The sequence below is a fragment of the Pithys albifrons genome, chromosome 16 (genome assembly GCF_047495875.1).
Source record: "Pithys albifrons albifrons isolate INPA30051 chromosome 16, PitAlb_v1, whole genome shotgun sequence".
Classification (NCBI taxonomy): Eukaryota; Metazoa; Chordata; class Aves; order Passeriformes; family Thamnophilidae; genus Pithys; species Pithys albifrons.
In genome coordinates this window covers 12,703,276-12,730,093 of record NC_092473.1, presented here as the reverse complement: position 1 = coordinate 12,730,093, position 26,818 = coordinate 12,703,276, and the positions used below count along the sequence as shown (strand labels likewise).

Here is a 26,818-nt window from a genome sequence, read left to right as displayed (position 1 = left end):
GGCACCTCAGCCCTTCTCATTTCACGTTGTGCCAGAATTCATCAGTGAGGCTGTATCCTCCTCAGGACTTTAACTGGCCTTTACTGACTGGGCCTCATTATCACTGTGTTTTCCATAAATTTTGTTCACCAGAGCTGCCCAGATGTCACTCCCGTCTGCAACCAGGTCTCTGTGTACAAAAAGCCCACTACCTTCTCCAACTGCCATACCACTTTCCAGCCTTAATCTGGGAATGTTTCCAGTGCCAGGGCCTCAGAAGTCCATTCCCCAGCCTTTCCACCAAGAGCTCCCTGTCTTTCTGCTTCTAATTCAGTTGCTTTACAGCCAATGGAGGAAATGGAAATAGTGTTGCCCTCACTGGCTCTTTCTTTCTATCCTCGAGTTCTCTTCCATCCTTTAGCCTCCTTTTCCCCCTCTCTATGGGAGATGAAGGAAGAAGAAACAGAAGCAGCTGTATAAGCATTTCTTAATCCCAGTAGAAAGAAGAAACAGAGATGGGGAAGAGGAAAACAGAGTAGAAATAGAAAAAATGGAAAACTGAGAAATTAAAATAAATAATAGAAAAATTAAATAATTAGTATTGTTTTATTTTATTTTGTATCAATGTAAGTGGTTTTAATTTCAGTCTAAGCCCAAAGAAGGGAGATGAAATAGGAAAGGGAAGGCACTGAGTACAAGGCTGTCTCCCATGGGCTGTTCCAGGGGTGCTTCCACCCCTGGCTTACGCTCACAACAAAACCTCTGCAACAACATCAATAGGGACTGTCATGTGTGGCTGTGGGCTCTGCACAGCCCAGCCAGGGGCTGCTGTAGAGCTGCAGGACTGACCACAGTCCTGCTCTGTCCTGCTTTTAGAGCAGCTTCTGAATGATTAGATGAGGAACAACAATGCTGTGGGGGCTGGAGGGAGGGGTGGTCCTTTCCTTTGGACAATTAGATGGGAGCTGTTGAAAGCTGTTTTCATGGATGAATGCATGAAGGACTAAGGATGTCTGGCAACTGATTTATTTGATTAGTTTATTGTCTGCCATAATTTCGCTCTCACAGATGAAGCAAGCCTGTTGCTGCAGTTGGACTTGATGGTTGTTTGAATTCTCTGCCAAACCCCCACAGAACCTCCAAAGTCTGAAGAGGACCTCAAGTAGGGCACAGACAAAGCTAGTGGGGCAGGAGAAACTGAGCTAATCAGAAAACACCAATCTGGGCCCTCCACAGTTCCACAGGGCCTGATTTCCAGGCAGTTTGGCATCTGTGGATTCCAGTGGGAGTCCTGAGTGCTCAGCTTTTGGGAAAAACAGAGCTACAGAGGACATAGGGCTCAGAGTTGGTGGGTTTGTCTCCATCCCACCAGTGTGACTGGATTCTGGTGGGACAAGGATGACATCCAGTGGGAAACTCCTGAACTACAGCAGCATTTGATGCGTGGAATGAGACTCAGCAGCACCTGAGTGTCCAACCCCAGTCGAAGGATAAGATCCTGGAAAGGAAAACAATTTTTTAAGAAAGGTTCTATAGGGAATGGCTCATGACTAATAATCTGGTGCTGTTCTTCTCCTGAAATCTGGAACAGCTAAAGGTGTTTTGAAATGTCTTTTCTTGCCAGGGAGAAAAAGACTTGCTCTTTGGTGAAGTGTTGACAACAGCATCTCAGTGGCATTAATACTCATATGGGATTCTCACACCCATGGAAGATTTTCTTTAATTGTTTTTGGCTTAAATCTGTGACTCCCTGATATTCTGAGATGCCTCAATGCCTACAAAGAAGGCTGGAAAGGGACTTTATACAAGGACATGCAGTGACAGGACAAGGGGGAATGGATTTAAGCAGAAGAGAAGTAGATTTAGATTGGGTATTAGGAAGGAATCCTTCTCTGTGAGTGTGGGCAGGCCCTGGCACAGGTTGCCCAGAGAAGCTGTGGCTGCCTCATGCCTGGAAATGTCCAAAGCCAGGCTGGATGGGGCTTGGAGCAGCCTGGGATAGTGGAAGGTGTCTCTGACCATGGCTGGGAGTCGGAATGAGATGGTCTTTAAAGTCCCTTCCAACCCAACCCATTTGTGATACTTAACATCCTTAACTTTCTGTGAAAAGCCAGTCATTTTAGCAATTTCCCTCATCAATCTGCATTTGTGTCACTTGTCCCAGTGTTTGGTAAGTTACCTGAGACCTAACCTGGAATAGATGCTTATGGTGTGAGTAACTGGGAGCAGAGAGAAGCAGCAATGCAGAAAGGACAAATCTTGTGTGACTGAGGACATGTGCCTGTCTCTTATGATTTCATTCTGCAGCCAGGAGGCCTGGGGTCCTGCCCAGTGCCCCATCATCACACACCTGCTGCTCTCCAAAGTGTTTGTCCCCTCTAGTCCCTAATCAGGAGATTAGGGCAGATTTAATTTCAGGTGTGTGCTTTGATACTTTAATCCCTGCCTCGCCACCAGCCCAGCTCTGGATTGCTTCAGTGTGCCCTGCAGGCAATTCCACCTGACAGCAGCCAAGGGATGGGGCGTCCCGGGCTCAGCCTGGCTGCAGGATGTGCTGCAGGATGTGCTGTGGGATGTGCTGTGGGGTGTGGACAGGCTAAACCCGCTTGGGAGCAGCTCCCAGGGGCAGCCAGGCTTGTAGGGACAAATCCATGCACGGTTTAAAACTGGCTGAGCAAGGCACTGGCCTGACTGCATGCGCTGATGACGTCAGCGATTACATTATTTACGTCACCGCATGACTTGGGGCAACTTGGCCACTGGATCGCTCCGGTGAGCACGAACCCCGCTGGTTTTCTCTCTCCCCAGCACGTTACTGACGGTGCCCCCGGGACGCCGTTCGGGGTCTCAGCTCCCCGATCACGCCATCCCGGGGCACGCCGTGACGTCACGGCATCAGCACATGAATCGCGGTGATGTCACGCTCACCCCTTCCCGCAGCCCCTCAGGCCCCGCCCCCTCCGCGCTGATTGGTGCTCGCCCCCTCAAGCCCCGCCCCCTCCCAGCGCCGCCTGCCCCGCCTTGCCCGGAGCCGTGTCGCCCTTTTAGCCCCGCCCCTCGGGACAGCTCCTCCAATGGGAGAGGGCAGACTCTGAGTGACAGCGCCGCCGCCCAATAAGATGCGGCGCTGGGGGGGCGCGCCCCTCCCCGCGCGGGCGGCGGCGCTCGCTGAGAGGGGCCGGGGCCGCGCGTCCCCCGCCCCGCGGCAGCGCCGCGACCCCTCCCGAGCGCCCCCGGCCCCGCCGGGCCCCGCGGACCGGCCGTGCCCCCGGGCAGCGCCCGCCGCCCCCCTGCCCTCCTCTGGGCCGGCCGCTCCCTCCGCAGCGGGGAATGGGCGGTCCCGGCCCGTAGCCCCCGGGCTGCGGCTGCTCCTCCTCCTCCCCGCTGGGTCGCAGCGTCTCGGCGGCCTCCGCCCGATGCTGGCGGAGCTCGGGGGCTCGGCGGCGGCGTTGTGAGCGCTCCGGCCGGGCCCGCCGGCGCCATGTCCGGCGTGGTGCGCACCCTGAGCCGCTGCCTGCTGCCGGCCGAGGCCGCGGGCCGCGCCGCGGAGCAGCCGCGCAGGGACGGCAAGGAGCGGAGCCGCGACGCGGAGCGGGAGGCGCGGCGGCGCAGCCGGGAGATCGACGCGATGCTGGCCCGGGAGCGCCGCGCCGTGCGCCGCCTCGTCAAGATCCTGCTGCTGGGCGCCGGAGAGAGCGGCAAGTCCACGTTTCTCAAGCAGATGCGGATCATCCACGGCCGCGAGTTCGACCAGAAGGCGCTGCTGGAGTTCCGGGCCACCATCTACGAGAACATCCTCAAGGTGAGGGTCGGGAGGGCGGGGGTGGAGAACGGCGGCGGCGGCGGCACATCCCGCAGCGTCGGGAGCTGGGGCCGTGCCGGGGTCGCCTGGGAGGGGGCTGTGAGTGCGGAGGGGCGGCGGCTGCGCCCCCAGCCCCGCTGCCGGCGCAGGTGTGCGGGGAGCCGGGCCCTTGGGCTGCCCCGGGGTGCGGGTCCGGCCGTGCCCGGCTAAGGCCGCGGTGAAAAAGGCTCAAAGGAAACTTCCCCCGCAAAGGGGACTGAGGAAAGCTTTGTGGAAACGCGGAGGAAAGAGGATATAGGTGTGGCCTGCCTTCTGGAAAAGACATTATAAGGGAGCATCCTCCAAGTCGGAATGGGAGAAACTTCAAGACGTGAAGAAATGAGATTTTCCTGCCTGTGCAAAGTGTCCCTGATCCTGTGAACTCGAGAGGGGACAAGAAATGAGTCCTTGTAGAGAGATGTCGTGGCTGCAAGGGGTTGTTGCTTGGTACATCCTTGGCAGTGGGGGAGTGTAGGCCCCCAGAGTTGGGCAGCGTGGGGTGTCATCAAAGCCAGCGCTGAAATGGAAATAACTTGGGCTTGGTACCTTTGCCAGAAAGTTTCTGTTCAGTGTGTGTGCAGCCTTTATAATGCTGGCAGTATATTTCTTTAGAAGATAAAGGCTGATGGTTGAGTCTTTACTCTACAGACCAATATTTCCTCAATTAAGGAAAATCAGCCTTGACTGATTCTCTTTCTTTCAATGAAACAAGCTTTGATGCCCTGTGCAGGTAAAAGGGGTTGTATTTCAGAAAATACTCTAACATGCATAAAAAGCTCACTGAAGTGTGAATCTCTCCTCATCTTCATAATGTTTCCCTGAAAGAAATGCTACTTTCCTGCCAAGGTTTTTCTGTAGGACTGTCTCCATTATTATGTGGGCATGGATTTGTGAGGCTTATAGAAAGTTAAAGGAAATGGAGCTGTGCAAGTTGAAGATAACGAGTTACTTTTTAGTTTTCAGGCTTGTGTTCAAGTAGAAGCTTTATGTGCACTTAATAAGTGCATGCATACAATGACTCTTGTTTTTAAGAATGCCACTATTCCATGAAGGGCTTTCACTTCCATTAATGAACAGGAAAATTGTTGTCTTTCTTTTCCTTTTATCCATTTTCAGCCTGAAGCCCATTAACTGCAGGAAAGTTAAAGCTCAGAAGCTTCTCTCTGATTGTAGTTATGTAGGCAAAGAGAGTGTTATGATTTCTTTTATCTATACACCCAGAAATAAGGCATCTTATTTTAGGTCTTAATGCTTATTTTGGTCCTGCCAGTGATTTATTTTTTTACTGCTACTGATTTCCAGTAGTAGCAGAGGCTTTTAAGGAAGCAGTTTGTGCAAACAGAAAAATCTGAGACTCCTTCCTCTTTAAGTTGTCTAAGCAATACCAGTTATGGTAAAATGATGTAATATTTTATGTATGCAGAAAGTGTAGAGCTTTCAGCAGTAGAACTTGGTGTGCTTTGGAAGGGAAAGTGTCTCCAACTTGCAGTACGGGAGGCTGAGTTATGCACTTGAAACATTTGTCTGCTGGATGGCTTTGGGCAGATTTGCAGAATTTGGAGTAGAATCCAGGTCCTCAAGTTGGCAGACAGGTGTTCTGATAGTTAGCAACACTTCTTAGGCTGTGTCAGCTGAACACCTGTTTAAGTCTTTTAATTGTCCAAATAAAATTCCGATTATTTTTAAAGTGAGCTCAGCAGACTGATGGCCCCTTTGACCTTTCAGATCGTGATTTGGGAGTGTTAAGATTGGGCTCTTCTTTAGGTACATGTCAGACTCTTCCTTCTCTTGTTTCTCCACCTCTTGCATGTAAAAATACACTTGACACTTCCCCCCCAGGTTTTGGGGAATGGCGAAGGAGGGAGAGCAAACCGAGGGAACTAAAAGAGTTTCCTGATGGGAAGGAGGCCTGGGATGAGTGTGAGGAGAAGGCAGTAGATGTTTTGTTTGTGTTTTGCTCATCAGAGAGAGACCTTGATATTCTGCTGTAAGCATCAGGAAGAAATCAAATACCAAGACAGAATTACAGGGCTGAAAAAACAGACTGGTGTTGTCAATGCATTTATTTTAGGTAATTGTGGAATACTTTCTTGTATTAAACATACAGTGTTTAAATAAACTTACTTTGCTTCTTTGACAGTGTAGATTGTCAAGTTACCGTGATTGCTGCTTCTTTCCATGGCAAAGTGTTTAGACTACAGGTTCTTTTCTCTTTTTCAGGAAGTCCAGAATGATCACCCATTAAGACTTAATGAAGCAGAAATCACCATGTGTTTAACTTGAAAGAAAAGATATAAGATGACTTTTTATAGTACTGTATGTGGGCAACGTGAAGTGAAAATGATCCTATCAAATAGCATATAAATCTGTGGGAGTGTGAAGTGCAGCTGCAGCAGCCTCAGCCCCCTTTTCCACGCAGTTCTCAGCATGGTCAGACAATGGTTCTGTTAAGCTTCCGCAGCGCCGAGATCTGAGTTAGAAATGCAGTGTAAATCTCTGGGATTAAATGGTCAATTTTCATTTTCCAGCCATGACTAAACTTCTCTCTGAAGGAGGAGCATTCCTGCTCTCTTAGCAGTGCTGGGTATTTCTAAAATGCTCATTGCTGTGTGTTTGGGCAGTCTGTGCAACTTACGGAAAATGAAGGGACGGATTCAGAGAACAGAACGTGAAGCCTCTTGGAAAATAACAGTGCTAAGTATGAACTGACATTAGTGTCAGCCTCCACTTTATTTTGAGTTTTCAGCTTCTCACTTTTCTGATATCTTCTTCATGCTGAGTTCTTTGCTTACCCTGTTCTCTTTGTTTCTCATCCCCCGTTTTGGGGAAACCCTAGTTAGAAACAAAATGCTGAAACAAAATAAATCTGTGATACAGAATTTACTTTTCCATTTAGTACAGGTGATGGTTCAGGGCCTTGCTGGCTTTTTCTGGCATTTGTGGGGTGGTGTTCAAATACATTAGTTTTGCTTTGGTTTAAGGTAAATAGTCATTGGTTAACTAGGGTTTTGCTTGTTAATCGAGGCTAAGTTTCAAAGTAGCTTTTTGGAACTGTTTGATGATCGAAGTGAAAAGCAGTAGTGTTAATGTTCTGGTATGAGTACACAGCCTTCGGGACTTAGCACACCCACCTGGAAAAGAAAAGTGGATTAGGACAGGGCTGGCTGGCTGCTGCAGCTTGAATTTTAAGGTGACTCTTGGCTATACAGAGGAGCTTGAAAAACTTCTGTGTACCTTGAGCTTCAAATCTAAGAAAAGTCTGGTGGTGTTACATGAGCGTTTTGGTGCTTTCTGACTGTAGCTGGAGGAATCTTTTGGTACCTTCCAAAACAGATGGCCTTGCTACTTTACTTGCTTCCTTTGATAACAGTTAAACTCGATGAATCACAGCTCTGATGTTCCTTGTCTAAATGTTTTTTGTTTCAAGTATGAGAATATCACACTGCTTCAAAAAACCTGGTTTAGCTGCGTAAGAAAATAATTAAAGCAGTGTACAGGCACCAGAGTGGTACTTGCACCAGCTTGTTTGGGAGATTTCGATCTGGAGAGAGAAAACACTCAGCTTTTAAAAGGCTGAGGTATAATCTGTTGAGCTGCTTTGGCAGTGTTAGTTTCTGTGTTGAGAATGAGAAGGCAGCTCAAGGTTTCACTACATCTATGAATCTTTTCTTCATGTCTGTGGCCTGAGTTGTAATGGTTGAAGAATTGGAAAGCCTGGAATTGCAGAGGGAAGGCCTGTGAAGGAACTGATGTGCAACTTCAGTTGTGGATTCTGAGTGGGGAAAAAACAAGGAAAGTTTTGAATATTGAAAACTGTCTGAGGAACAGTCCTTTGGGACTTCTGAGTGCACATGAGCATACCTGGGAGCATTTCTGCTTGGTAGTATATGAGGATAGGAATATGAGTGGCAGGAAAGTGGGCAAAACAAGTGGCCTGTACTGAAGGGCAGTTTTAAGAAGAATTTTGAACTTCTGCAACCATTACAAAACCTGAACTGTGGTTGCAGGGACTCTGCGTACCCTGACTGTACCCATGGTGTGTTTATGGTGGCTGACTGTGAGGTGATTGTATCTCCTGCCACTGACAAACACACCAAAAAACCTCCCTTGCAACTTGCAGGTTTAAGTTAGGTACAGATACAAATTGTGGAGAGAGCAAAAAGAATGTTCCTCAGTTTAGTTGGGAGCTACAATTTAAAGGACTAGGTTTACCTACTCATGCACAGTGCAAGCACATCTCTTCCAGTAGCCTACAAGCAAAGGGGGAATACATCTTTCCATGATATGAGCTCTGGTTACTCTGTAAATTGACTTGACTCCACATTTCCTTGGGTTTGCATGAGAAAGAACTGGGAAACCCATTAGGAGGTGATGATGGTGACACTCCATCTGTTACCTCAGAGTTGGGATCCAGCTGTTTGAGTAGTTGGTCTCAGGACAGTGTCAATCTCCTTTCTGCTGGGACAGCTTCTTTTGAGAGGATTGACAAGGAGAATTGTAGTGGGTTTAGCTGAGATCCTGGGAGGGGACACGGCTGGGTAGAACCCATAACAGGAATATAGGAACTGTGGTTAATCAGGAACCTTTTCCATTAAATGTAATATACAAATGCTAAAGTTCTGTGCTAGAACCACTTCTTAATTCTTATCTTTGCTCTGAGCCTATTTTGATATGAAAAATAATACTCACTAAATGATGCAGAAAAGCAAAAAACCCCTGATGAGTCTTGTTGATCTTCCTGTTCCAGGTTCATTTAATCACTGAAACTCTGAACTAACTTCCAGTTGATGTCTTTTCTGTGCCTTCAATGTAAATTCCACCAACTCTGGTGGTCCCTTTGCATCTGGGTTGTCTCTTGGTTGGTCTAGGAGACAGCAGTCTGTCTTCACTGTGCTAAGATAGTGGAAGAGGAGCCCTGGTTGGTAGTAAGTGATAAATATTCCTAGTTATTCCAAACTGGAGCTCACAGTGCTCTTGTGATGTAGCCATTAATATTGCAGAACATGACTTAGTCCCTGGAGACTGGAGACACATACTTTGATGTTTTCCAGACAAAAGTTTAGTCACTGGAGTGACTAAATTTGAGAGCTCACATTATATTCAGTTGGTTGACTATACATATATTTTTATAATTAACTTCAAAACAGTATTGGCAAAAAAATATCAACAAATTGTGCTACTAACAATGTTTACAGGAAAACTTCGGAGCAAGCTGGTACACATTGCCTGAAAAACTGAGTTCAGTGCAAATTACAACAGAGAAAAAGCTGGAAGGAATCAGGGGCTGCAAAGCTTCCAAATGAACTCCCTCAATTTGCCTGTGTTTTTTCACTCTAGTGAGGGTCAGGAACTGGTGTTGAAGGCCCCTCCCTCCCTGTGTACCCTTCTGTCTGTCTGAGCACGTGCTGGGTACTGTGCCAGTGTGTTCATGAGGGCAGCATGGCAGGGTCTTGCCAAACCTGATGGAGATATTTTTGGAACTGCAGATTCTGCTTCTGCTCTGTTGAAAGCATGAACCTAACTATGAGCTAGATGGTCTCAGGACAAGGAGCAAGCTGGGAATATAACTCTGAAAGCCTTAACTTGGAACTTTTTGTGAGGTCCTGCACCAGTCATCCCCTCTGAGATCATCATCTCTGCTTTGTGCCTGGTTACAAGTCAAGTTTGCAGAGAGAGTATTTTTCTTCTGCTGCATTTATCGTCATTTTGCTGGATTCAGTCAAAGACAAGGACTCTTTTCAGAGTTTCCAGACAAGCAGACAGCACTGTTGCTCCCAATCCAGAGATTCAGTGGCTAATCCAAATGTTTTTGAATATTTGTTTTCCTGTGAACTAAGTAAATGACACTTCCCCTTTGTTCCCATTTTTTATTTGTAATTTGGGCTGGAGGGCAGGTTGTCTTTGCTGTTTACTCTGCCCTCACCTGGGTGGTACTGGAGTATGTGAAGGGTGAAAATATATGTGCAACTGGTGAGCTTTTTTGTTGTCTAACTGGGTTGACTGGTGCTGCTCCCACCCCTACCCTGTGTCTTGCCTTGCAGCAAACTAATAAAGGCAGTGGAAACCACTTTTTATATAAATGGCCAGGGTTTTGGTGATGTTTGCTCAAGGGACTGGTATGTGGGCTCAGGCAAATGACAAACCTATCAAACAGGAGAGGGTGGAACTGCTGCCAGGAGAGATGCCCCTTTTGATGGTACCTGGTTGTTTGACTGACTGTTCTGTAATGTGAAACCTTATCCTTAATGACATTGGCTGCTTGGCTACTGCTTGGCTGGAATGGTCTAAGGACACAGATCAAAGGAAAACACTGTTAATGCTTTTATGATAGTGTGGTGTAAAAATCTGATTGTCTTGCTATTACTTTGTTAGTAGCAGGTCACCTTCTCTCCAGTGTTCCAGACAGCAATTAAAGAAAAGCACATGTGATTATATTTGCTAACGCTGACAACTTTATTTTTAAAAGTTCTATTGAAAATGTCATTTTTAAAAGGTTAAGAGATGTTTTCTAAAAATACATGTAGGCTACATTTTATCATCATTCTTAGCTTGCCAGAAAGCTGCTGAGAGTCCAGTTCCATCCATGGCTGTGGGATTCAGCAGTCTCGTGTATTGGCACCAGTGGTCACGGAGCTGTTGCAGATTTTTGGTGCAGCTGGACCCGTGTTCCTGTAGCTCCATCACCTTGCACTGACATGCTCACAAACCCTTCATAGTGCTGGTGAGTAGCAAACATGCTCAGTGCCAGCAGCTGTGCTGTGTCAGGCCAAGCAGCTCCAGCTTTGTCTGTGAGGTGAAAAAACAACTCACAACCAAAACCAGGTACAAGCACAAGGCAATGTGATACTTTGGTGTGCTCTTCCAGTTACTGCAGCCTTTGGCTTCGGGAACTTCTTGAGCCAGGATTTGCATCTGGAATGTAATCAAATAGTCCTCTTTGGACTTTTCTTCCATCTCTTTGTCTTCATTGCTTTTCAAGTCCATTTGTACTTTTGGCCAACATCCTGTGTAAATCAGTTTGTCTCACTGGGGGAGAACAGCAAAACCCCTTCTTTTAGTTTAACCTGCTGTCTGATAACTTGTGTAGCAAAGGGAGGGAGGAAAATTGTCTTTGTCTGTTCCCTGCCTGCAGGTGGTTTGTAATTTCTGTAGATTTCTTGTATGGCATGCCTTAATTAACTTTTTTTGAATCTAGATTTATTTAGAGTTTTCTTCTCTGTCAGTTATGATACTTTGAGTTAGATCATGTCACATTCTTCTTACGCCTTTCCTACCCTGTCTCTATTCAGGTTTTGTGTATGCCAAGGATTTATATAATTACTTGAATATATTAGAAATTAGTAGAAAAGGAATGGAACAGAGAATCTCCTGTTTTTTGCTCCCTACCTGGTTCTTCCAATATGCTGCTGGTTTGCCATTTTCTAATGTCTGATTATCCTTACCTGTGAATTTTAATTCTTCCCATCTGAGCTTATTCTGGGTCTTGCCTTGATTACAGCACAGAAGTCTTAGATCAATTGAACTCTTCAGAAGTTTGTTTCACATCAGAAGTCGTTCCTATGGTTTTTTTCCTTATTTGAAATTTGATAACAGAATGGTAATTGATGGTGTTCAGTCTTCCAAATGAAAGGATGAATTGACTTCTTCTGTAGTAGCAGAAAATCAGAAAAACTGTCACAGCAGTGTTGGGAAGATTTGGGTTAGTGAAAATACCTGGTGTTACCTTCCTTGTTAGAGTTTGGGAGGGAGGGTTGTACATATAACAAGACTTGTTTAAATGTTTTCTTCCTTATTTGTACCAATGGTGTTTGAATCCAGCTTCAGTTTTGCTAAAACTCTGCTCTGGGCATCAACAGTGCGTGTCAACCTTTAAGCAGTTTTAGCTACAGATCAAAGTGACTCTCTGGCTGCATCCCATGACAGTCTTTCTGAGGAAAGAGGCAGGGAAAATGTTTTGCATGGGCTTCCAGTAAGAGGAAGCCTTCCCTCTCAGAACTTTTTCTGCAGATTAATGAGACAAGGATTATCAAGTGCTCAGTGAGGCTGCAAAATTGCAGCGTTACCAGTAACTGAGATGCGAGAATAGCAGTGCATGGGATCTAAATTTAGTCATTTCTCTGTTTCTCCTCATCTTTCTGACATCTGTTTGTGTAGCATTTATGGAACTGTTTTGTGGAGATGGAGAAATGTTTAGATTCACTTTGCTGGGGATTTTGCTGAGTCACTTACACTTTTAACTGCTAAGAGTTGGGAGGATGAAACATTGGTTGTTTTACTCGTTATGTAAAGCTTTGACTCCTGATGCATTGTAGATGCACATCTTGGAGCAGGTGTGTTCAAAAAATTCAGATTTTGAGAGATGCTGTTCCTGTGGGTTTGCATAGGACAGCATTCCTGCTGACTCTTATCCTAATTTTTTTACTCTTTTCATTCAGTGTCTGTCTGTCAGTGCTGATGTCCCTGCTTCTGGATCTGCTGCTTTGTCCCAGATGAGGCTCTGCAAAGGATTTGGTGGCATCTTCCTCTGTAGAACAGTCAGGGGAAGGTGCTGATGCTACACATGGGTGACCTTACAATAGTCAGTGCACTCTCATAGGGTCACTCAGGTCAATGTTTAGTTCCCTCTCGTGCCTCAGGGAGATTCAAACCTGCATTTCCAAGGAGCAGCAGACAGCAGATAAGTGACTATTCTGGGACTGGAGCAGTCTCTATGCCCTTGATTGAAACTGTTCTGTGGTTTTCCCCAAACAAATAATGAAACTTTTCCCTTAACAACAGTCTCTCAAGAGCCTCCATGTCTCCAGTGGGAGCAGGGAAAGTCAGAGTGACAGTGTGGGGAAATCCTAAAAGGAATCGTGCAGTCTTGCAGTCACTCCTTTGAAACTGTCTGAAGGGTCTGCAGGGGCTGTGAGGTGGAGAAGGGTTAAATCAGCCCCAGAGCTGTGAGATGGAAAGGCTGGAGCTGAGCTGCAGAGCTGGGGCCCAGGCAGGCAGAAGGTCAGAGCTGCCCTGCGTGGGCCCAGAGCTGCACACAGGGCCAGGCAGCGTGGGGAGAGCTGGGGAGCCAGGGGCAGAGATGGCAATGTGTTCACTTCTCACTGAGCAGGGACAAACCTGGCATTGAGGACCTGAAAACAGCTGTGTCATGCTGATCTCAGTTGTCACAAAGCTTTGGAAAAGTCTCCCAAGTTCTGGGGATAGTGGGGAGCTGGCTTTCAGTTGCAGGCAGGATGGTGTTCCAGGAGCAAGGGGTGGTTTGCAAAAGTGTCTAAAGCTGTGAGATGCCATGGAGGCATCTGCATGTCAGAGACAGAGCCTTATAAGTGGGTTTTTAAAGCTTATGTTTTTAGTGCCATTCAACTAATGATCTAAAGATTTCTGTTACTAAAGGGGTAAACTCTAACTGGGGAATGAGAGTTGGCTTTTGGTCTGTATGACAGAGTTACTAAATAGTTATGTCTGGAATTTAAAGCAGCAGTTTGTAAATACATTTCATTTTAGTCTTTTCCTGGTATTGTGGAGATACATTCTCTACTTTATAAAAGAAAGTAACAATCACTAGAGAAGCATAAATATTTACATTTTTGGGAAGCTGCACTTCAGGAACACTGTTGCATAGTGACAACTGTGACACTTTGCTTTGAGTTCCTATTCTGTGACACTCTCCAAAGTTGCTTCTCACTTCCCTCTCCAATCTTAGTTTCATTTGGGAAAGTTATTGTTGTTGTTATGTGGTGTTGTTAAAGGAACTGGAGAGCAGAAAGGTTCAAGTGTGACAAAAACATATGTGCAGTCTTTGTAATTTAAAGTATGCAACAAAAGATACTGGTCCAGTAATGTGGAGGTTCATGTGAATAGCTGTGGAAACAGATCTGCAGTTTTAGGAGATTTTTTTATTTCATTTATTTTCCTGTCTGTAAAACCAGAAGACCAACACAATGAGAAAAGCAGTTCAATATAACCCACAGATTTTATTTGTGAATTTGATGGCACTTGAGATGCTAAGCCACCATTAACAGGTCTGTCCATTATTAAAATGGTGTTCTCTACTGAGGAGGTGAAGTTAAATTTAAGACTGAAGCTTCAAATTTACTTAACCTTGTGTGTTTGGCTTGTTGCCATGAATGTGAAGTTAAGTTTCCATAAAAACTGCAAAATGTGAAAATGAGCAGCTCAGTAATCCTGAGGTAAATATGAGAACAAGATCACTTTGCTTCCAGATTTCTTTTCCAGAATTAGAGTACCAGAACTTGCCTGTCACACATTGCTTAGCAAATGTATGGCAAATTCAAAAAGAAAGTTGATTCTGAGATAAAACTGCACCTGCTTTCCTGAGCACAGGAGCTTGAAATCTGTGCAGTGTCTTGAGTTCCCTGCTCTTCTTCTGGTCTCCTAATGCTTGAGAAAGCCAAAATGTCCTTTTTGGTATCTAAAACTCAAATGCAAAGGAAAATGTAGAAGACTCTGGTTTCAGGCATGATGTTAAAGCTACAGCTATGAGGATCCCACGTTACTTCCCAGGCACTTCTCTTGCTCATTTGATGTTTACTTTCATTATCTAGTGGTAGCATTGCTTGTTGCCAGTAGCTGTTGCTGCTAATACTTTTTCCACCTGGAGAAATATTTTGTGGCTAAGTTGCTTACAGAAGCAAGCTCTATCTGATTTCTGTTGGAGATGTTGCAATAAACAACATGATTCTCTCCTGAGTTCAATCTCACCAGAATAGTGTCAAAAAATAATCTTCCAGTACCTTCAAATCCTTGTTCTTTTTGCACTTCAATCTTTTTATCGCTGACTTTCTTATCCGAATCATCCTTTAGGGCTGCAGGGTTCTGGTGGATGCACGGGACAAGCTGGGGATCCCTTGGCAGTACACGGAGAATGAGAAGCATGGAATGTTCCTGATGGCCTTTGAAAACAAAGCTGGCATGCCCATAGAACCTGCCACCTTCCAGCTCTACGTGCCCGCCCTGGGCGCGCTGTGGAGGGATTCGGGCATCAAGGAGGCCTTCAGCCGGCGCAGCGAGTACCAGCTGGTGAGTACACCCAGCTCTGGGGCAGGAGCAGACCCTGCTGGGCACACCTCCCTCTCCTCAGCTGAGAGGCTGCTCCTACATGCACCATTCAGCCACCCGGGGAGCTGTTTGCAGTGGTGCTGTAAATCTGAGCACTTCAGCAGCAGAAACGAGTGGTAATTGGAGCCAAACTTGAAAAACTACATGGCAGTAGGAGGGAGTGGAAAAGCGCTCATGACTGGATAAACTGGAAGAGCAAGAGGAACCAAAAAAGGCAGGAATTGGTTGAACTAAAAATATTTTAGCAGCTCAGTAGGTCTGTTCCTAGTAGGTCACTGATGAAGGCACACTTAATTTGTAACTTTGCAGCCCTGCAGCTTGCACTGTATTGACACTGGCAAAGTCCTCCTGCAGCTCTTTTGAAGTGAATGCAACGCCCATTCCGGCTGCTGCTCTTGGGCTGTTTCTTTTCATCCTGAGGTCTGCAAATGAAACCTGGATAAGCAACTGAAAGATGACAGTGAGCATAACAATGTGCTGTCTTCGCTGCTTTCTCGTTAGGTTTTCATGCTCCTGTGCCAAAATAGCTGCACTTCTGGTATGGAATATGTTTCTGACAGCTGTTCATAATCCTCTCCTTTTTCTTCCTTGTACAAGATGGAGATGATTTTTTCTCTCTTTTTTTCCCCCTGTTCAGTGAAACAAGATACTAGTTACTGGCTAGTAGTTCTTGGAAAATTATATGGGATTATTTCCTAATTTTTCTAATAAATGTATTTTTATGATTTTAGCATATTAATTATGCTTCAGTCTGCAGGTAGATTTTTTTTTTTGGGTCTGTCCCCAAAGTGCATGCATGTTTTCTGGGGGAAAAAAAAAACAAAACCAAAGAGTTACAGTTAAAGGTGAAATTCTTCATGCCTGGTTGTGTTATTGGTGTTTAATTAGAGGAGTTAAAGGATGGAAACATGGCTTTGCATAGTCTCCCTTCAATGCTTTTACAAAGGAAGTCAATATAGGTTAAGGAGAAGTAGAGAATTTCAGTAATGAAATTCTGGTTGTCTCCTCGCTCTGCTTCTCTGTGTGGGTTCTCTGGTGTCTAATACTGCAGTTAAACTCGTGCTGCAGCCCTCAGGTACTCATCTGTCTCCACTAATAAGATGCCTTTTTGAGTCTTGTTGCATATCTTTGAAATCTGTCTCTGAAGCGTCGTGTGACTGCCAAATGACTGAAGAATAAATGAAATGCCGAGGTAAAACTGTCACAGGATGATTGTATAAACCTCACTTCCTCAGGCTAAAAATGAAACAATTTCCACGTTACAGCTCTGGGGGTGGGGGAAGGATGTGCAAGGGGAGAGAGGATGGATTAATTGTTCCATTATTCCTTGCGTCTGTAGACACAGACTTTGCTGTTCTGAGCACTGTTCAAATGTGGAATGAAAAGATGGCTCGTGCCACAGGGAACTTGAGTTTATCAGGATACAACTGCCAAGAGAAGCCAGCAGAGTAAGCAGTAGTTGCATCAGCAGCCTGTTAAGAGTGTTGTTTGTTGTTTTTCTTTTCCTGGGAAATGCTGTGATCAAGCATGGATTTTGTTTGTAGAGGGAGACTCAGATTGGGATCATGTGGGAAGTTCATTCCTGTACTGCTTAGCAATAAAATTGCATCAAACTGGAAAAAAAAAAAAGAGTCCAGTTTGTTGAATAAATAGCATTCCAAGAGTGGCAGACCTACCTCTGCATTCTCTGGCTTTGAGGATTAAACAGGAAATTCCAAAAAATTAAAAAGCCCCACAAAAATAAAGCAGTGATCTTTTAATATTCTGTCATCTTCAACATCATGGTTTAGTTCTCTGGTGCACTGTTTTTGGGTGACATTCAGGTACCTGTGTGAGGTTTTGGGGCAGCTGGAGCTGCTGCAGCACCAGGCCTGTTCTCTTGGGGGTAGTGCAGGGATGTGGTGAGTTACAGAAATAGGCTGTAACTCAGTCCCAGGGTCAGCATCTGTGGCACTGACAGCTTGGAAATCCTGGGTGCTGTTATTGGATTGTGCAGGCTGCAATCCCAGGGGAATAGAAAGTAGCCCAGCTGTAACTAAAATAAAGCACTTACTGCACAATAGTTTTTTAAATGTAGTAGATTGCTCTCAAGGATACAAATGCTCCTTCTGGATTTATCACTGAAGAAATGAACACCTTAATAACTTGAACAAGTTTCCATATCCTGCTGCTGGCTTCAGCAGAAGTCTGATTTCCTGAGTAGATGGGAATCAGCAATAGACCAATTCCTTAAAAAAAAAGTTTAAAGCCGTGTAACTTTTTAAAGAAAGAGGTGGTTTAAAGAGATGGCTTACTTGTAATTTCATAGGATATATATAAACCCCTACCTTCCTTTAGTTTAAACACTTGCTGGATATAGACTCGTGTAAATAAATAGAAGCCAGATATAGTGGAGAAAATAAATCTTCTCTGAACTGATTTTAACTAAGGCTAAAGAAAACCTCTGCATCAACACTCTCTTTCTTCCATAGTATAAGTGAGGTATTAAATGGAACATGTTTAGTTCAAACTGAATTTATTGTCTTTTAAATAGTTCTTAAATCATCACCAAATTTGTTCAGCTTCATATTGCTGTGATTTTCCTGAATGCATCAACAGTGTTTGCAAAAACTCAGCACTTGCATTTCCTTCACCCTAGTTCTTGCTGAACACCAGCTTTTTTATTATTATTGGTGTAATTTTGGCTTCTAAGCCAGAAGATTATTGGTCTACTTTTGAATTCTCTTACTTCTCCAGGAAGTTGTGTGAGTGTTCAAAATAAAAAGTAACACGTGTTGGTTGGGTGACTAGAGCTGAAAACTGCAGTGTGCAGGTGCCTTCCTACGGTCTGTACTGCCAAGCTCAGGGCCTGACTCAGCACTAACAAACTTGTTGAAAGAAAATGGCTCTGACCATAACCCTGTGCAATCTAAAAGCTGCTTCTCTGGCACCACACGAGCTGCCTCTGGGCATTTGAGTGTTTTCTGCTTCACACTCAGTGCCTAGAAGTGCTGGTTGTAAATCCCTGTCTGGGTCTTTGAGCATTTCAGGAGTGAGTGGGTGGATTCCACAATAGCAGGCTGCTTTTCTGGTTTTTTCCTTCACAGCCTTCCTTGAAGCAGACTAACCAACTTCGCTTTCTTTTCACAAACATCAGCCTCTCTCTCTTCCCCTGCCCCAGCCAGTCCCCACCGACTCAAGTTCCTCTGTTCCTTGTACACAAGCCAAGTAGTTTGGGGACAAAAGCCTCATTGTGTGTTTGGTTACATTGTCACGTCTCTGTCCTCATTTTTTAACTACTAGAATAGGAATTCCTTTGTAATCAGGATGTGATTCTTCCCCCTTTTCCCTTCCCCTCATTATCCAACCCCATTTTGTGTCTGGATGTTCCAAAGGAATACGTTGGTCACGTGTCTCCAAACATCCTGTAACATTTGTCTCTTGGAGGTTGGCTGTGGTAGTTGGGGCAACTGGCTGTAAAGCCTTCATTGCCACCAGGAGGAGACAAATCCCACTTGGGAATGGTTTCTGGAGAAGGGGCCTTGGGCTTTCCAGTAGGATTTAGCTGGAAAGCAGAAGCTTCTTCCCAATAACAAGTGTTTGGGAGTTCAGGTGCAGGGTTTTTTACCCGTACCAACACGCTTTTCTCACCCATAAATAACATTTCCTTTTATGTCATAAACCATGGAGACCAAGGCCAAGGTAGGAATTGCTTTGGTCAGCTGGATTCTCTTTTGTGGGGTGTTTTGTTTTTTGGGTTTTTTCATCCTCCCAGGTCTCTAGTGGGAGACTGTGAGAAGCCATTCACTTCTGTTTTAATGTATCCAGAAAAAATACATGAAACAAGGTTAGATGCTTTTTTGACTTCTTGCAGCTTGGCATGCTTGATGTCACTGTGGGTAAAGATGGGACACATAAGGCTTGTCAGGCAAAAATGGCATTTTTGTCACGGTCAGAACAGATGTATTTTGTGTGCAGGCACTGCTGGAGAGCTAAAGCAGATCTGCAAAGGCCATCAACTGGTCTTGTGAGTTCTTAAAGAAGAATTCACATTCTTAATATTCAGAATATGTTTGTAATCCATCACCAGAGTATCAATTGAAATTTAATGGTTGTTATGGATGTATTAATATTATTATTGATGTTCACTGAACTGTTGAAAGAATTTCTGGTGTTCTAGTAGCTCCTTTTTTAAAAAAAATAAATGTCAGTGTTAATGGGAAGCCATGGTTCCTGAGAGGGAAGTAAGAGTCTTGCAAATATAGACAAAAACTTACTACTGTGTCCATAGCTATTTTTAGATCTGTGCACAGGGAATTGTATGGAACATTTCCATTAATACTTCAAATACTAAGAGCCTCTGAAGCCTTGGATGTGGGAAGGCTCTGGAAAATGTTTTAAAGACCCTTTATTTTATATCATTCTCTGTGTGTCCTGAGCTGGGGGAGGTTGGGGGATATTTGTAATAGGGCAAGGGTCACTCCCCTATAAATTATTGTGGGTTTTTCCTTTAAGTAGACATTTGAACTAAATGGAAGTGATTAAATTCTGCCTGCCAGAACAGACAGTGGCTGGAAATGCTGCACAGGGAGCAGCGTGTTCTGGGATTAGCAGAGCTTTGTTGCTGCCTTCTCCCTACACAAGGAGCTGATGCCTTCAAAGGCTGCCAGGCAGCCAGCTCTGTGTTTGGGCAGTGGGGAGGTGAGGCACTGGCATTTTGCATTAATTCGTGATTCAGAGTGGACAAACTGTGGCTTAAATGTCTTTATTTTGGTATGGAAGTGCTGGGTAGGGCAGTGATGTGATCAGGAGTTGTGCTGTACAGTTTGTGTCAGTATTTGACTGCCTCTGGAAACCAAGTGAATTGGGAGGTGGGGCAGCAGAGTACAGACTTGGTGTGAGAAGTAGATGACTTCTGAAGTGTCATATTCAAAGAAATCTCCAGGACTGGGCTGTATTTTGTCAGAATTACTCAGTGCACTTTAACAGCAATTTCTTGAATCCTGAAATTTCCTGCTGATGATTTGTCTTTAAGGTGCAATGGCAGAGTGGAGGTGGCCTTAAAAGCATCTTTCTAAGCAATTTGCTCTTTGAGCACATATGGCACAGCCCTGAAATGCAGGAGTGCTTGTGCCTGACATGGACGTCAGAAGTTGCTAATGCACTTTCTCTTGAGGAAATACCAAGTGTCAAATCAAGCCCAGCTTATACCATTGGCTGTAACACAAAAATGAGCTCTTCTTTGTGCAAACTACTGTTTGAATATGAGCTTACACAAGAGACTGTGAATGTTGCTTATTCTGCAAGGATGACTTTTTCCAGAGCTGTGAAAGTCTCATATTTCATCAGTGAGATCCACTGGGGCTTGACCAATGCTGGTGAGATGTACAAAGGGAATAACCACACTGTTCAAAGTACCAGCATGGGAAATCTTGTTACCATTTAATGCATATAATTGGGACTAGGCAGCAACTCTCTGCCAAATTACTTTTGAGCTTTGCATGGGTATTCCTAATGTGCAGAACTCCTGTGAAACTGTGAAATTATTGCTGGGGAAGTTCTGTGGTTTTTTTAATTTTCTAGATCTGGATGGGCCATACCAGTCCAACCCACAACATTTTTTAAAAACCAAGGGATTGAGAGAAGTGCTACAAAGCAGAAACTCAGGTTTGCTGTTGCCTTGTTATTTTATTATTGCACAATATTAGTGCTGAAAGTCAATAATGAGTCTGTATCTAACAATGTTATATGATTCTTTTTTTTAAAGCCAGTTGTGAACAAGTAGGTGGGAAATAGGCTGCTCTGAATTATAGATATTACATGTAAGGAATGATAATGCTGTTCTATACATTCATATATATAACCTAAGCCTTTCATTAAATTTGCCACTTGCTTGTTGTTATAAAAATAACAGTAATAGTTCTGTATGACCTGATTTTGAAACAGTGCCTAATCATAGAATGTCAGATTAACTGGAAAGGTCACTAACTTGCAAACTTTATCAATGCAGTATGAAAAATACCCTGCTCTGGACTCATAACCTGGAGAGTTATGGAGCTGTTTCTCCTTAAATATCTAAGCAAGAGTTTAGGTCAGGATTGTGGCAATTAAGTGCCAGAAATCCAGATTTAAATTTCTAGTTGTGTTCTCTAATCTCAAGACCTCTTAAGTTGATGGTCAAGTTCCAGAGTCTGACTCATCTTGGTATGGCAGAAGTTAATGGCTTGTTTAAGCAGTGCAGAGCATCGTGGCAGGGCTGCAGCAGGAAGGATCAGCAGCTGGAGGCCCTGGCTTCAATCCTGTCTCTAGGACCAAATAGGAACATTTTTTCAGATCAAGGTCTTAAGTAAGAACTTTCTAACAAAAGTGGCATTTTGTTAAAGGAGGCAAGAGTTAGTGAGTTCTAGTTTGGGTTTTATTAAAAATTGAGGGATAACATAAAGCAAAATGCTGCTGGGAACCTTTCCACAAATTCTGTGGGTGTTGGCTAATGCTGTGGAGTTCTTCACTTTGCATCTGCAGGAGTTACATCCTCAGTGTCCTAATATATTAGCAGTACTCTAAAAATAAGTGCTTCAGTGAGATATGTTAATGGGCCTGCTGCCCCCAGAGAACTCCCTGAGCAGTGTTTGTGTGGGGTTTGGCTGTGCCAGCCTGTCCTGACCAGCAGAGGTTCAGGCTGAGGGCTGGGCTGGAGCAGGAGGCAGAGCTGAAGTGTCATGTTGTCTGTCACCCACAGGAAGGAATTCTGCACTTGGGAATCTCAGCTCTGCTTAAAGTGCCACTGAGCAAGAGGTGAGAAGAACTTACATTTAAAGTAGGCTGGATTCAAAACCATTCAGAGAATCAAAAGCTGTGGTCTGTTTTATACTGCAAATCATTTTGAATTCCAGCAAAATCCACCCATGCATCTTTTCTCAGTGGCAGGAGCTGTTCTCTCGAGCAGAAAGCTGTGATGGGTAAAACAGTTATTAGCCATTCTTAAATACTTTCTGCTATTGGAGAGAAATAGCAAGTACCAAAAAGGTCATGAATTAAGACTCTTTTAAAACAGTGCAAATAGAAAAGTGTTAAACAACACCAATTTGTTCCTGTACCTACCTGAAGTCTCAAGCAAGCACTAAAGCCCTCTGTGTTAAATTCCCTGTGGAAGAAGAAAAGGATTCCTGCCATGAATTTCTCCTGGCCTTAGGTTATGACAAAGTGTAACAGCTGGATGAAATGTAGCCTGCATGGAATTGGGAGGATAAGTTGGACAGTAATGAGCAGATCATACATAATAAATAAGTGGATAACAAGAAATTGATATGCCCACCATATGGGAACTGAGATGGATGCTGAGTAAAAAGAACTGTGCTGTCCTAGTACTCTGTGTAGTGACTTCCCAGCAGTCTACATGTTTTTTAATTTTTATTTTACTTAAAGATCAAAACCTTTGTGCAAAATCACCTCTAAAGTCTGTAAGATGTACAATTAATGCACTTCATTAATGCCCTCCTGTCTGTGGGTACCAAAAGACTGAAATTCAGACTCCATGTGGCCCTGCCTTTTAACTTACAGAGGTAGATTTAAAAGCCTGGTATTTTATGGTACTGGGTAGGGCTTCCTGTAGGAGTTTTTTGCTTTTGGCCCTTGGATGCCAGTACATCTTGACTGTATTTTGGGGTGCTTGAGGTCAATGAGAGAAACAGCTCCCACACTGAAAATTCATTACAGGAGTTTGCATCTTGCCTAATGTTTGCCATTTTTCTGGTGGAAAGATTTCTTTTTACTTATGTGTTTTTTACTAAGTGCAAACTTGGGGTTTTTTGTCTTTGCTTCTTAGTAATTGAGCTCATTAGAGAACTGTCTGTGTGTCCCAAAAGAGTTTGTACTCGTCCTTATCTCTGTATATGTGTGGAAACAGTTATAGTTTGATGTCTTAACCTTCAGCAATAGCACTGAAACACTAATGTTCTTAGACTTGAGAAGTCTTTCTGGCTCCCAAGTCTTGAGAATAAATGCCACCCTGCTCCTGGAAAGAAGCTTTAATTTTATTATGCTTAAAATAATTAGAAAAAACACTCTGTATGTCTGTCTTTGCAGAATTGTTGTTCTAAGCTCTAATTAGTGCTACTCTAAATCTTGCAGGACTGTATTGAATATGAGGATTTGTTCAGAGCAAGTACAGCTGTAATTAATCTTTGCATTCCCATCAAGAAATGCTGGCACATGCTGTGAGAAACAAGGAAGGAAACTTTCAGTTCAGGCTGTCTGAGCCAGTACCCAACTGCAACTACAAACCACTGGAGTAATCTCTTTATCCCTTTCTAGTGTGCAGGAAAGGTCTGTGCAGAGGCAGATCCAGCCCAGTGAACAGCTTTTGATTATGCTACTTAATTCCATATTCAGAAGGTTTCTTAATGGATCTCAATAATTCAAGAGACTTTAAAATTTGCAGTTAGTATCTCCCTAGAGATTCCCAGTAATGAAAATGTGTTCCAGAAATCTGAAAAGTGAGGCACATTTAAAGGTGCACCCTTTGTATGACCTGGGAAGTCTAATGAAGATTCCTAGTGAAATTTGGTGGAACAGGAGAGAGCTCATATATCAGGTAATGAGCATGTGTGTAGCTGAAAGCCATGGTAGCACAAGGACAACTTTTTAGTTGGAACAAAAATACCTGCATTATGCACAGACACATATATTAATATTTATCTGTCGAGAAACAATCAAAGAATATTGTTTTGAGTGGAAAAGCTCCACTGGTCAGACTGGTTTTAACCCTCCAATATGAAAGGTACAGCTGAAAAGAAGACTTTTATATTTGTGTTTCTATGATATGGGTATTCAGAGTTTTTGTTGTATGAAACCTACAGTCACTACTTGAAGGTCCAGCAAGGACTGGCTTAGCTGTGTGAAAGAAAAGAGAGAGCTCCTGGTGCTCACTCTGTGCTGTATTAGCAGTTTTCTGCCCCTGTGGCTGGTGTCAGGAAATGAGGCCAAAAAAAAGGCTCTGCCCCAGAAGAGGTGACTGGTTTTGTTGTCTGTGTCCCCACCGTGGCTCACTCTGTGCTCTGAACAGCAGTGCTGACATTGCACTTCACTAAGTTCCAGTTTTACAAGTCAGCCTTTTGCACCTCATTTATATGTTCTTTGTAGTAATTCAGCTTTCTTTTGGTACCAGTTCAGCTTTTTATTGGTGCCAAACCTTGTGCTCTCTCCACCTAGAACTGGGACAGTGAGCAAGGGGGATTTCAGTGTCTTTAAAAATTTACTAAAAGGTTCCCTTGAGAAAAAAAAACAGTAAGAGGTTAAGGCTTGGATTTTTCAAAGGGGCCACTGAATTTAATAGGATAATGGGTAATGAATGCTCTCAGGCTTTCCTGAATATCCTAATTTACAGGAAGCTATGTAGGATCAAGAACAAGTAACAAGAATAGATCAAGAAAATTAAGTCTGTTTTTACAAGGAAGTCTTATTGGCATATCTTCTGTATTTTTATACTTAGCAGATATTTGAAGTTGTTCTTGTCAGTGGGACAGTGCATTATGTTTAATGAGCCCATGTTCTTGAAAAGACAGAACCTGGCAGAAAGCTGGAGAAGAAGGTGCAGGTAGATAGTTAGGCAGTGGGAACTTGCTCAGTTGGTGATGTATTCTTGCTGGTTCTCCTGATCTTTTTGCAATGACTTCTTGAACAGATTGTAATTGGCTTTAACCTACTTTTCTTCTGTTCCATCTGCTCCTGCTTTCTCCCAAACAAGCTTTGCCCTGAACAGGGAGTTTTACAGCTCACCTTGGGCTGCAGCTCTGTGACAGAATAATCACAGGGAGCAACAGCCAGTGGTGGTTTGGGGAGTTCTGCTCTTGTTCATGTGGGCACAGGTGGTTTGCTTGGAAACTCTGCTGTAAATTGGGAAGCTCCTCCGAGGCAGAGCAGCCCCATGGCTGGCTGTGAGCACAGTGAGGTGGTGACCTGCTGTGGTCTTGGAGGGGGAACAAACAAGTGGCATCACAAGTCACCTTTACCAGCTGATGGAAGGAGCAGAGTTGTTGAGTTCTCTTCTCAAAGAAGATCAGTGCTTTCACTTTTTCCTCTCTCTGAACCTGCACCAGCTTGGAAGGCTTCTGTCCCAAAGGCAGAATGGTCTCCACCTTCTCGTTATTTTGCAGCTACACCTGAAGCGACTCTGTGGAGTAAACCTGTTTTGCTCTATTATTGACTTAGTATTTGGGGGAGGGCAGGAAAACTTCTTGGAAACATCAGGCAAGATTTTCTGTTTGAGAAAGTGGAAAACATGTTGCTCTGAGAGTAATTTATTGACACCTTTCAAATGTCTCCTCTGTATACAAGACAGATTCCTGCAGTCAGACTGTGGCAGACTTGTGCTTCACTTGGCTTTACTCCTGAACAAACTGTTGGTGTTTGTCCTTAGAAGGTCTGCTCTCCACCCCACCCCCAAAGCCTCTTCATTTGACTTGCTTTCCTTGATACTCACTTAATTCTCCTTTGGAAAACTCAGTGTCATCTCAGACCGAAAAAGCGGTGGTTTATTGACAGAATTCTTTCCCATTTAATTCAGTCTCTGAATTCGAGACTTTCATCTGTGTAGTTTCAGTCTTGTCAGAGTCCAGTGTGGAATCAGTAATGATGTTGGATGTGGGCAGGACACAAAAGAGTCACCTACTGTATCCTCTTTTTCTGTCTTTTCTCCCATTCCAGCTCATGCATTCCTGGTTGCAAGGAGTTCAGCTGGTCATCCACGTGGCTGGACCATTGCCCTCTCTGCAGTTCAGTAGGATGGGACTGAGGCTTTAATTGGGATTTTTTTTTATAGGCTAGTCTGCTCAACAGCTTGATTTTCCACTGGAGCTTGATTAATTTCTGTGTGTGGGTGAGGCCTTAAGGATGGAACCTGTTGCTTATTTCAAATCACTTATTTCATCATTGCATTTTTTTCAGGTCTGAAAGAGAACAAATTCTGAAATGAAATGAAAAGTAGTTCAGTGTGCATGAAACCTTCATACTGAAGTGTCAGTAATGCTGAGGGTTAAGTGCAGATTTGGAAGAACTTCCCCTCCTGAGGCCAAAACAATCTTCAGAAGGGGAGAGAATATTCAGAGTAGGTGATATGTCAAGATTAGACATGAATAAATAAAAAAGGTTTTGAGATAATGGCTGTAAGTCTGATCACAGAGAAAACTTGATGGTGAATGGAAACAGAGGTTTCTTTCAGGTCACCAGAGGTCCTTTGAGGTTCATTTATCTGCTGGCACTGGAGCAGAACAGAGGAGGTTGTGGGGAGGGCAGTCACTGCTTGGGTGAACCTTTCTGTCACAGACCCAAAGTGCAGAAGGGAACTAATGAAATATTTGTTCTTGACACATGACACGAGACAGCTTGATCACTTGTGATCTGGGGGATTTGCAGTTGTGTGTAAAGGTCAGATTTGGTAGAAGGCAATACAAGTCTTGGTATAAGTGGATGAACACAAGATGTTGAGTAACTTCTCGGTGCAGAGAGCAAGGTAGTGTGTGCTGTGAGTTTCCACTGATTTGAGAGTCACTGGGAGGGCAGGCACAGAACCAGCTGATAGAAATGGAGCACTGCAGAGTTCAGAGTTGGTCGGTCTCTTAGAATTAACAAATACCAAACTATTATTGGAAAAGGAGGCTTTTGTTTCTGGGCCAAGTGAATTTTGAAAATCAGACGTGGAAACTGGCTTGAGGAGTCCCTCAGACTTGCAAGCCTTGTGTTCTCTGTGGCTGAGCCTGCCAAGTGCTGAGGTAATGGGCACGGGGAACAACTTCAGAGTAATGTCAGCAAGGTGGAATTTAGGTTTTTTTCTACACTCTCTTCTCTATGCCCTTAATTTCATAGGAATCAAACTGTTAAATACCACACCTGAGTGCAACTAGCTTGCATTTTAGCTCAGCCTGAGTTCCACCTAAAACCCAACTT

The 26,818-nt window shown here is 44.1% G+C and overlaps 1 protein-coding gene across 2 annotated transcripts in view; it reads left to right on the top strand.

Annotated features, from left to right (window-relative positions):
* Positions 1 to 3,163: 3,163 nt before the first annotated feature.
* The window catches only part of GNA12 (G protein subunit alpha 12), a 40,625-nt gene continuing 16,970 nt past the window's right edge, over positions 3,164 to 26,818 (top strand). Inside the window, exons 1-2 of one of the 2 annotated variants that reach the window (XM_071570766.1) lie at positions 3,164 to 3,781; positions 14,642 to 14,857. In XM_071570766.1, the coding sequence (XP_071426867.1) occupies positions 3,461 to 3,781; positions 14,642 to 14,857 (537 nt within the window). In that variant the 5' untranslated portion in view covers positions 3,164 to 3,460. The remainder of the gene's footprint in view (positions 3,782 to 14,641; positions 14,858 to 26,818) is intronic. The other variant, XM_071570767.1, reaches the window with a different exon arrangement.